This window comes from Leuresthes tenuis, unplaced genomic scaffold (assembly GCF_036924035.1).
Source record: "Leuresthes tenuis unplaced genomic scaffold, fLeuTen1.0.hap1 SCAF_9, whole genome shotgun sequence".
In the NCBI taxonomy this organism is placed as follows: domain Eukaryota; kingdom Metazoa; phylum Chordata; class Actinopteri; order Atheriniformes; family Atherinopsidae; genus Leuresthes; species Leuresthes tenuis.
The window spans coordinates 15,117,125-15,128,517 of NW_027325363.1; the positions used below are offsets into that span (position 1 = coordinate 15,117,125).

The following is an 11,393-nucleotide window of genomic DNA, read 5'->3' on the forward strand; positions in this document are numbered from 1 at the left end:
AAGACAAAAAGAATCAGTGGTCTTTGATCTTCTTCACAAGCTCAACACATAATGTTTTAAGTGCTCTTACAGCTACAAACTGAAACAAACACCTTGGAATTATTAGGTCTGCAACCAGTGATTTCTAATGCAAAATTATGTATTTTGGTGTGGGAAACACACAAAAGTGTGGTTTTTAATACATTTTACCACTGAAATTAACCAAAAACAACTACCTGCACAGGGCTCAGGAGCAGAAGAAGAATGCAGAACCTGAAGGATTCGTGTTGCAGCCGATTGTGTGAAAAGTAGGTTGCAAGTGAGAGGTCAAAATAGACTTAGAAAAATCAGAGAGCTGGCTCACTAAATGGTGTGAATTTCCTTTGATTCTCAGTGTGGTATCACTGAGTGCAAATTGGAAAACCGACTAGGAATAAGATGCAAAGGCCAATTATAAAAAGTCTCAGGGTCCCTCTTTCTCTTCTATGAAATAAAACAAAGGAGCTCACAGCCATAAAAAAAAAAAGGGACTCGGGTCACAGGAGTAAGGTTTTCCCTATTTTGAGGCCACATTTTTGTGTATTAAATGCACAACATGCAAGTCGTCTTTCACCCTGACTCCACTGTGACGGCCGAATGAGGCCTGACACTAAAAACACGATTAGATTTTTGGAAGGTCTCTTAAATATAGACAATAGCGCTGTCTTTTCTGTGGCTGCACTTTTGAATGAGCCACATCAGCCCAGAGAAAAATAGAACAGTGAGGAAGAGGGCCATTTCAAAGGGTTTCTTTAACAGAATGATATTCTAAAGCATGGCGGGTGAAAAAGCACCTTTATAAATAATAGATATATTTACCTCCCAGGTCCTGGTTTTGTTCTCACAGCTGAATAGAAAACGTAGTAAATCACTGCTGTGATCACAGCCACCTGTGCTTTTCCCACCATGTCACCAATCACATTGTTTAAAGGGACACACATCCTGCGTGGCCCCTTGGAGATTTTTAGATTTCCACCATTGGAAATCAGTGAGAAGTATTTCCATAGAGGCTGTGGACACACAAGACTTCTTTAATCAGAGGACATGTCTGACACCAAAGATAATGCAACACTTGAATCCAAAGATAGCTCAGCTCTCACATCTGTGAAGATAAAGGGATGGCTGTGTGTAAGAGTTTCTGTATGGGGGCTGCAGATAGGCAGCAGGGCTCACGGAGTGGGGGAACTTTATGGCCATTTGGGACTCCTTCTACAAACATATGACAATTCATCGGAGCCTTGTGGTTTACATCTTCATTCTGGTTCCCACTCTAAAAATATCCACAGCTTCACGCAAGACATCCGCTAAAATTTCAGTTCTAATGTGTTTTTACTGGAGCAATGGTGAGAAGTATGTCTATAACATCATATGGACATTGTCATAGTTTACAGATGATTAATCAATTATTGGTTGTGGAAGTCTTCTATGACTCAACGGTAGATGTGAAAATCTTATCAACTTCAAAGTTTCGCCTCGATAAATGACGAACCGTGCAGTCTGTGAGGGATCAAAAACAACTCAGGGGCTGTTTATTGTCTCCTGACCTTCAAGTTCAGCATCAGCAGTGTTTACATGTTAGCTGCAAATAAAGACTGTGTTAACAGAGGAGAGGAAGTTTGGTGTCAGGAGAAGAGCAGGAAAGAGTAAAAACCAAGGAGAGCTTTATACATCAGGGATCAGACCTCTTCCCTTTGACCCCCGTGGTCCTGGCTGTGAACAGTGTGGGAAAACTTCAGCGCATGCATCAGGCTCCATTTTTTTTCTGTTTATGAGCACTGTATCCATTCCTTACACTCAACCTTTACTTCTCCATCCTCTCCACATTGCAAGCTTTAATCTCGGTGTTTAAATGAGTGGAAAACCTCCTCCGAACCCTCTCCAAGCCATTCTAACGCAGATTTTGCCCTTAAAATGTCAAAGTTAGAGAATTTGTATCGGCTAGAAACAGTGCTGACCCGGAGCTGACCCTAACATTTTATTCCCTCAAGGGGGTCCATGAACAACAGGAGAATATTCCTGCATGAATGAGCTGGAAGTGTTGTAGACTATGAAACAATGTAGACATCCATCAAGATGAAAAGACAAATACAACAGCTTCATTTTGTGGATATAATAGACATATGTAGAATCAGTTTGACAGTAATTTAAAGAGACAAAGACGAGAAAGGCAGCTCATTAGCATTTGCCTCAACTCAACCCTGCCTATTCTTTAATGATGTGGTTTGTTGTAGGTAATCCAAATGATCCTGATGGCCTTGAATAATTGTAGTGTGTGATGTATAGGCAGCACAGAGATTAAAGCCCCTCCAGTAGGATGCTGCCTAAAAGCTTGCAGTTCAGAGGTCTTGTCAGGAGCCATTGTGACACTTAAACTTTCCCCTTCAGACTGGGAGAAAATACATCACTGTTTCCATACAAACAGTATAAAGAGCAATGTGCTAAGAACAACACTGGTGCTGACTAAAACCCATTGCCTGATAAAAGTGTCAGCCGTGTGTGCGGTTTCAGGTTTTATAGCATTTAATCAAAGGGGATACATTGCAGCTTTTCTGGCCCTTTTAATTCGCCTCTGTCCAATAAAACAAATAAAAAAGTAAGGTTGAATGACTCTTTAACCTTAGCCTTAGTCAGGAGAAAGTCACAGTGCTGGGGAAGACATAAAGAATCTCATTCATCTGCCCTCAGTGACTATGGACCAGTGGACACGGTTTGCTCATCGTCCTGGGGCTGGTCAGGTGAGGTGAGGTGAGGTGAGGATCATGTTCTTTAATTTCTCCAGAGCTTTGATACAAGTCAGCCTGCACTATTATATCAAAAGCTCTAGAAAATACATCCACAACCATCTTTTTGATTACTTTTCCAACAGACCAGAAAACTGAAGAGTTGTGTGTCTGAGAAGATGGACAGCAGCACAGGAGGGCGACTGCAGTGTCACCGTTTCACTCTGTACACCTCAGACTTCAAATACAGTTCGCAGTCCTGCCATCTTCACAAATACTCAGATGCTGCAGTTGCTGGATGTATCAGTGATGGACAGGAGGCAGGGTACAGGGAACTGGTCAGTCATTTTGTGTTAATAATTGTATTAATGCAAGGTTCTACCTGGAAAACTTCATAATGCTGCTCAATAACAAAAGGCACTGCTTAAAACATTTTAGTTTGATTATTTGCAGTAAAAAGAATCGTATGGAATCAGTTCTTTGTTGGGTTATTTTACACAGTAAACTAGGTTTAAAGATTCTGACACAAAGACAGAAAAAATGCAAACTCATAGCTTCTGTTAATGGCGAAAATAAAGCCTAATAAAGTTCTTCATATTAATGTTGCTGATATGCAGGCAGAACAGTACTGCATTCATTATTAACATATTTGCTGTATAAGAGTCCTAGTATCGTACATTCTTTCATACATTTATAATGAGCAGAGAGGATCAGAGAAGTCCTCTTATTGATCCGTCTGCTACGGTAAGTGTCTAAGGTGCTTCACAAATGTGGTTTTATATAACGCAGATAATCCCTTTGTTTTGGCATTTACTGTCAATGGAATTTTGTCCACATGAGGGCAAATACTTGACAGGAAAGAGCAATTTACAATTTTAAAAAAATGGACTTGTTCTTAAGTTTGTTCTAATATTGTCTCAAGAGCAGGGTTTGGCTGATTTTAGAAGAATTCTTCTTATTTCTATTTCCAAATTTTCAAAAGTAAATCCTGTCACAGACAGTATATGATCAATAATTATTTGAATTCCTCTCTAAAAGCTGCCACTGGAACAGGCATTAATCAATTAAAATCCCCATGTGCTAAGTTAATGACCAACAGCTATCTAAATGTATTTATAGTCTCTGGCAGCATAAGCACACATCACAGAGGGAGGACTGTTCATATTTCAGGTTGCCTTTATCAGTCCTGCCCAGATGGTCTATGGTCTGAAGTGATGACGAGTCTGTTGCTGTCTGTACCTCAGCGGCTGAGGAGTGATACAACACCGCCCCCTGCTGGACAAAACCGACCCATCATCTGTCGAGAATCCACTTCTGCTGAGGATAGAAGATAGAATGAGTTCCCCTGTATTCCTTGGAGTCATAGAGCCTGTCCAGAGTGCATCCTGCTTCTCGCCCCATGACAGCTGGGATATTCGCCATATTTAGCAGATGAATTCTTGAATTCTGACTGTAAAAGTTTTTTTAAGAACAAAGTGCCCTTTGTGAAAAGTCTTTGAAAACTCTCCATAGATATCGTGTTCAAAAGAATCAGACAGACAGTCTAAAGATACTGCCTCAGGTGGTGAAATATGATTTATCTAACACTGGCAGGTCTAGAATGAATTTGACGACATCTCTGTTAAAATGCCTGAAAATACATAAATATGCATCAATTGTAAAGAAAATTAGATTAAAAAATATCCTAGTTTTTGGGAACCTTGAGTTACTTTTGTGGAGGTAATCTAACTTTAGGTATTTCTTTTTTTAGATATTTTCCGTGAGCTAACCTAACACTGGAATTATGAGGTTGCTGGTCATGACCCCACCACTCCACCCGAATCAGAGACTCGTGCATGCAGACTGCAATGCTGTAAGACACAAATCTGCACCCCCCCAGGCTGAGAATCACTGAACTGAATAAAAGATGGAGAAAGTTTCCAAAAGTTTTCTTTAGTAAACATGCACAGGGTAATATAATATAGTCTAAGTCTTCGTAATTGAGTACTATGTTACTAGGAAATCTGATTCCAGCATCTCTGAAGCCATTGCCATGGCCCTGACTCTGTTTACTGTGGTAAACGTTCTCATCTTTAGTAAATCATCAATCTTATACTCGCTCTACATTTCAAACCTGATAAAGTCTCACAGACAAGCGGACACCCGACCGCCTGCTCTGTATTTTGCACTGTAACCGTATGCCTGGATTCAAACATTGACAGAACGATTTGCAGGCCTTGAGCGAATGGAAATAACTGATTGATGCCAAGGGAAGATTAAAGAACTCCTTGCAACTCCTATTCTGCCCTGGAGGGAATTGCTACCAGGGTATATTTGGAACATAATTATGGTGGGAGTCTCAGGAGCAGGAGAAGAATAACATTTCTTCATGTCTTTGATGGTGTGTGTGATAGGTAAAGAAGAAAAAAAGACAAAAAAGCCTCGTATGAGTTCTGGTCAGAGTTAAACTCCTACATAAACAGTCGTGTTTCATTAAATGTCAGGAGGTGGAGGAGGTGACTCAGTGAAGTGGGAGAATAAATACTACGATTACTGACGGGAAGAAGCAGATGATGATTCACCAGCTCACAGCGTTGAAATGCAGCTTGTGATTCTGTCGCAGCGTTTGGTGAAATCATTAGGCGGCCGTAAACAGTGTGAATCCAGTGGAAAATGAATATTTCCAGCCTTTTTTTTCATTTTAGTATTTGCTTTGGTTGTTCTCCGTCTGGGAACAAGAACGAGAGAACGACTACTAGAAATGCCTCATGAAAATTGATCAGTCATCCAAAGATGGATGATGACCAACTGCGTTTGCTGAGGTTCTTGACCTTCAGGTGCTCTCACGTCGTTTCCATTTCATGCAACTTTATACTTTGATATCGCCTCACTTTATGAAGGAAATACTGCAGTTTTACTCCTCTACATTTATCCAGCTTTTATCCCTAATGGTGACTTTTAAATTTTCTTTTAAAAACAACATACGATCCTTTCAAGAAGTATAATGTCTGATTTCCAAAGTGAAAATCTCCCTTCAAAAAATAAACTGCCCTGCCGTGTTTCAGTAATGAGATCGGAATGTTTCTTCCATAACTATCCAAGACTTAGTGTAATTAAGAAAATTGTGTTCTGCTTTTCGCTTTAATGAGTCACCTCACAATCCCTCCGTCATATTTTATGACCCAACAAGAGTAAATGTATTATTCTGATTTTGTTTAATTTATAAATGATAGGAAGGAAAGGCGCCCATGCAAATGATTGGACACCCCTTAAACATTTGAACCCTCAAATAACTTACACCAAGGTCTCAGACTTTTGATTGGTTTGTTACATCGAGGCCTTGTTCATTACTAGAAACCAGATTAAGCCAACTTTATAAGTACTTACTTTACAAAAACTCTCACTTATGACCTTTTGCTTTGTCGACACCACAGATTTCTAAGAAGAACATGTATAATTTTCCCTTATAATCCTATGTCCTATGTCCATAATGTAATTAGAAAATGATTATCAACAGTAAAGGTCAGTCGATCTTGCACACAGAGAACTGCTGTTCCAGAAAGTCTAATTGAAACCCCCGTTTCAGAGAGAGAAGGTATTTAGAGAGATTTTTGTTAAGTTCTGATGGAATTTTCTACCGTGCAGCCACATCTGCACTTTGGGAGTCTTTAGAACAAAACATTTCCTGTGTGGTCTACTCAAAACTCAGCTTCAAAAGCCTGCAAATGAATATCTAAATAACCCTGATACCCAATGATGAAGTTTAACCTTTTAAAAAAAACAGTCTGTGAAGAAGTAGAAGTTGAAAAGAGGATGACTTTTACAATAAAAATAATCATCCTGGCGTGCCTCAAAATCCACAACCTAATCAACCTGACATAAACAGTCAGCAGAGCGTGTATGATCGCCCAAAACTCAGGACACGAACAAGAATGGCTGAAAATCCCCCAAACGACCTGAAAAGACCCGAAAGAGTGCTCAAAAGTGCTAAAAAAGTGTGATACTCATCAAAAGGGGGTGCTACTGAGTACTGTACTTACCATGAAGGGTCCCTAACTTTTTTTTTGTATTTTGACATCAATAGCAGCTGTAAAAAGGGATTTTATTTAAAACATTACAAAAGTTGTATTTAATCTTGTGCCTTTAATTCTAAAGTAACAGAAAACCATAACTTTTTCATATCATATGTTTAAAAAATACTTCAAACTGGTCCAAACAGTTACAATAATAAAAGGGGGTGTTTTGTACTAATTACTCAATGTAATCACTGTAATACTCTCATATGAAAACACTTTTTACAGCAGAAGAAACTGGGTGTTCTTTCACTTTTTCATTGTTTTTACTCTCATTAAGTAAAGAATCTGAATATGAACATATCAGAAAGTGGTTCGACGCACATGTTAAGTCACCACTCACAGCAATCACCCTCACTTGTCCTCATTTTTCACTTTCCAACATGAATGGGTACCACATTCTATAAAGTCTAAAGATTTATGCGTTTTTAATGTTCGCTGTGCGGACACTGAGGGGAATCAAAGTGCAATAAAGGCATGAGAGCAGATTGGATCTGTGGCCTGGAGCTGGCTGAAGGCCACTGTCCCAACATCTGTTACAAGAATTAACTGTGACAGCAGTTTAAAGGCCGAAAGTGAAAAACAGATAGTGAATAAATCGTACTGTTAAGTGTAAGTACCTCACACCAGTATACTCTGTGCTATTCAAGTAATAGTCTGTCTGGTGCATTCTTAATGGTTACAGAAATACAGCTGTACCAAGTCACAAGAGATTCACCTTTATTTAAAAAGGCGGAAAACGTGTTGTGGTTCATTTTCCACAGTGGGATAAGATTTTGAGCTGTTGCTGAACTCGTGTCATGCAAACACGGCAGAGTTTTTCCAGTCTGAGTACACCAGGAAGCCGGTGAAGGTGCTGTCTGTCTTGGAGCTGGAGTAAAATCCATTGTACTCTGAGAGCGCCATCTGGACCCACACCTGGTCACCAGGGACGAGGTGAAGCAGGGAGCCACCGGACAGAGAAGCCGGTTTGGGCCAGTTACCATAAAACTGAAAATAAGATGCCATGGCGTGTCCGTTCTTCATCAGGTCGAACTGCAGGCTGGCACGGTAAACTGTGGCGTGGACGGCAAAGTAATACACTCCGGGGACTTTGCAGGTGAAGTGTCCCGTCTCTATGTTGTAGTCCCCCTGTTCGTTGAGCACGATCGTGTCGAAGCGCACTGTCTCGCCCACATTGAGAGATGAAGAGAGGCCCTGAGACAGCTTGACACTGAAGGCCGATTTAGGAGCCACTGCACACTCTCCTGGTTGCCCCCTCTCCCCTTTTACTCCAGCGTCTCCTTTGTCTCCAGTCAGGCCTCGCAATCCCGTCTCACCTGGATAGGAATAGGAGCACAAATATGAGCATCTGGCACTGACAGTTATTATGTACTCTCACATAGCTATAAAAAATAACTACCTTGGTACCCTGTGTCCCCCTTCTGCCCTTTCTCCCCTGGAGCTGCATCCCTCCCATCCCTTCCATCTCTTCCCGGCTGACCAGCGCTTCCATGAACCCCGGGAGAGCCGGGGATGCCTGGCTGACCGGTACACAGACTGGCAGGGATCTTGTTGTCCTCCAACTGGCTGGAAAAACGGAGTTGGAGGACGAGGAAAGAGTGCAACAAGAGGAACAGCCTGAGTGAGGTCATCGTGGTGTCGAGGCTGAGAGAGAAAGGAGAAACATTTTGCAGTCATGAAGAAAAGATTTACATCTCGCAAACAACTCTCTGGAAGAGCAGCAGGAACGTTTGGTCCGTACAACAAACAACAGGAAAAATGATCTGATAGAACAAAAGTGCACCTTGAATCGCAGCGTCAGCGTTCTGTTTTAAACTACAGCAAATGTAAACATAATACGATCTTACAGGACAATCTTTAGTTTCCATTTGGGTGCAACTAAAGTAAATTGAATGCATTTTGTTCTGTTGTTTCTGCATCTAAACAGCTGTCTTAGTGTTCAAATCATGCCGTTTATAAGCACTGTGGTACTGCGATCCTATGGTCTGATTTCAACTTTTTATTTCCTCACCAAAAATTAGAAAAATTCTAATACCCTTGGGTTCGGAACAGATGTTTCCAATTAAGGCTTGATGAGCTGCTGAATACCAGTCAGACGACTCAGATACAGCTCACAGTAGGAAGGAGGAAGACAGAGTAACACTTTCTCTGTCTTACTCCTGTCTGTGTGTGGACATAAATCACCTCAGAATGACTACAGACTGCCAGAGAGTTGTCATATTACCCTATAAAAAAAAAAAAAGAAGAAAAAAACAAAGGCAACTTCTAAGCACTTCACTATGCTCGTCTTTCTTATCTTTTACAGTGTGCCTTGTCATACATTCACTGTCCAGTATCGACAAGATACAAGCTCCTCTATGCTATCACCCCGTTAAACCGTCTGTCTGAGAGCAGGTCAGGCGTCACAGGACTATAAACTAAACTGATGATCAAAGCGGGAGGAAGACTTACTGCCGTCCAACAGCTGGTTTGGTGATGAAAACCTGCTGTTTGTGCATCAATAATGAGAAAAGTCCGATTTTTTTTATCTATCAACAGGATGACAGCGCTTACATCCAGAACAGCTGCAGACACAGAGTGAGACGGGGAGAGAAAGAGTGAGAAATGAGGGTGGGACAAAGAACTGCATGTCAGCATTCCTGGCAGAAGTAGAGAGCAGACTAGAGGACAAATATTGGAGAGTCTGAGCAGATGTCTGCCACCACTCCTCAGTAGCCCTCAGATGATTAGAGACATGAATGTTTTCAAGAGAGCACAAACGAGGAATCCACAGTTTACTGACCAAAAACACAAGGTTTTCTTCTAGAAGTGCACAGTCCTACTCAGTCTAAAAAGAATAGATCGTGTTTAGAGAGCACAGTATTTGATTTTATACTATAGCAACATTTGTGATGAGGTGACTACCAAATATTTTCAGCTCTAATAAAAAACGTCCATCCAGTGATTGGCTGGACAGTCAGGGCCACTGTATGCTGTGACTGTTAATGTCCTCTGTTAGTCAGAAAAAACACCGCAAAGACAAAGACAAAAAGAAAGACAAAAAGAAAGAAAGAAAGAAAAAAAATTAAACAAAGAATTACTGAAAATATACAGTCTCAAAACAAATACAAGGAGACTCAAAACTACTAAAAGACAAATTGAAACAACTACAAACTGAGTCTAAATGACTTAGGATTCAACAACTAATACACCACCAGACTTGCTCAGAAAAATAATCAAAATCCATGCCAGAATCATCAAAATGATTGGAAACAGCAACAACTCTACACAAGAATGAAAAATGACTGAAAAAAAAGACTTGTTTAGGTAGAAAAAATGTTTATATAGGCTGCAGGGGGGGGGGCTTGTACCAGCCATATTGGCCTCTTCATACTGTTCTCTGTGGCTGAAATGAACAAATTAACTGATTTCTCTGTAAGTCAGAAACAAGGCAGTCATTTGAGATAGCTTGGCATGTTTCTCTGAGGTCAGCTGGAGTGTGATTTCCACATTTGCTGTAACTCAGCATCAAAACTGCCCCTTTATATTAAGTCAGTTGTTCTGAATGGCGCCTAATCCAGACATAGTAAAGTCAAGTGGTGTCCTTAAGCACAGTTTGGCCATTAGTCAGTGTCTAGTTTTTATAGACTCAGTTTAAAAAGTCATCAACTCATAAACGATAAAGTGAAACGCCTGTACTGTGTTTTGCTGAATATTTTGTGTTCTACATATTCTATAATAATGTGTATAATCCAGCAGTTCTACCCACACAACAGGCAGTGATGCGTTACATGGTAGTTAGTTTAGTTTATGCTGAGTGGTCTGAAGAGAAAAAGAGGAGAGAAGCCCAGTACTTTTGTTTCCCCTAAAGACACATCTCAGCCCTCTCGTCTCTGTGCTCTGAAATGTCAGCATGTAAGCTGTTAAGCTTTAATTAATCGAATTTAGTTGAAGAAAGAATCCCAAACTTACCAGGATGCAGTGAAGTCTTCAGGAGCTGCTGCAGCTGCCGTTGATGTTTGTGTGTCCAAGAGAGACCGCCGAGGAGCTATTCCTCTGGAGCTGAGTCTGACTGGGAAAAACTGAAACGAAATGGTACTGAAATCCAATTAGAAAGTGGGGTGGGTGGGTGGATGGGTGGGGCGGAGCCATGGGTGGAGGAGACAGAGAAAATATGTGATGTCAATCCAGCACAAACAAAGAGAGAAATATAACTGAGTAAAGTATGACAAAATCAGTATGAAGGAGGGGGGGGGGGGGGTATTTAGGCAGGAAGGAGTGTAAAGAGGGGATGATGAGTGGAGGAATGCTCGGGACGTTGCATAATGGTGATTGGGAAACTCTTCAGGACATGACCAGAGGGAGTCCATAGGGCTGTGGTCAAAACAGACAGATGTTCCCAGAACACACAGCTGTAGCAAAGAATGAGCTTCTCCAATTTTTTTTATCACGCAGACGACGCAGAGACACAGACAAGTAAAAGCAGGGAGAAAAAAAAAACAGGCACGAAAATCAACACATTTTCCTCTCTCTGCTCTGTGGGTTTGATTATCTGCGTCCAAGAATAAGCCGTTTGCCACAACAAGATCGCATCTTTCACACTAATATCAGTCTGCCATTC

At 40.9% G+C, this 11,393-nt stretch overlaps 1 protein-coding gene across 2 annotated transcripts; it reads right to left on the reverse strand.

Moving 5' to 3' along the window:
* Nucleotides 1–6,840: 6,840 nt before the first annotated feature.
* On the reverse strand, nucleotides 6,841–10,856 carry c1qtnf5 (C1q and TNF related 5). Of its 2 annotated transcripts, XM_072392497.1 has the most exons (4): nucleotides 10,745–10,808; nucleotides 8,829–9,018; nucleotides 8,193–8,437; nucleotides 6,841–8,109 (listed from the first exon to the last, which is right to left on the reverse strand). In XM_072392497.1, the coding sequence occupies exons 3-4, from the start codon at nucleotides 8,422–8,424 to the stop codon at nucleotides 7,589–7,591; spliced, it is 753 nt and encodes a 250-aa protein (XP_072248598.1). In that variant the 5' UTR covers nucleotides 8,425–8,437; nucleotides 8,829–9,018; nucleotides 10,745–10,808; the 3' UTR covers nucleotides 6,841–7,588. The 2 variants fall into 2 exon arrangements, with proteins under 2 accessions (XP_072248598.1, XP_072248597.1); XM_072392496.1 differs by lacking the exon at nucleotides 8,829–9,018 and having other exon boundaries at nucleotides 10,745–10,856.
* Between the last annotated feature and the right edge of the window lie 537 nt (nucleotides 10,857–11,393).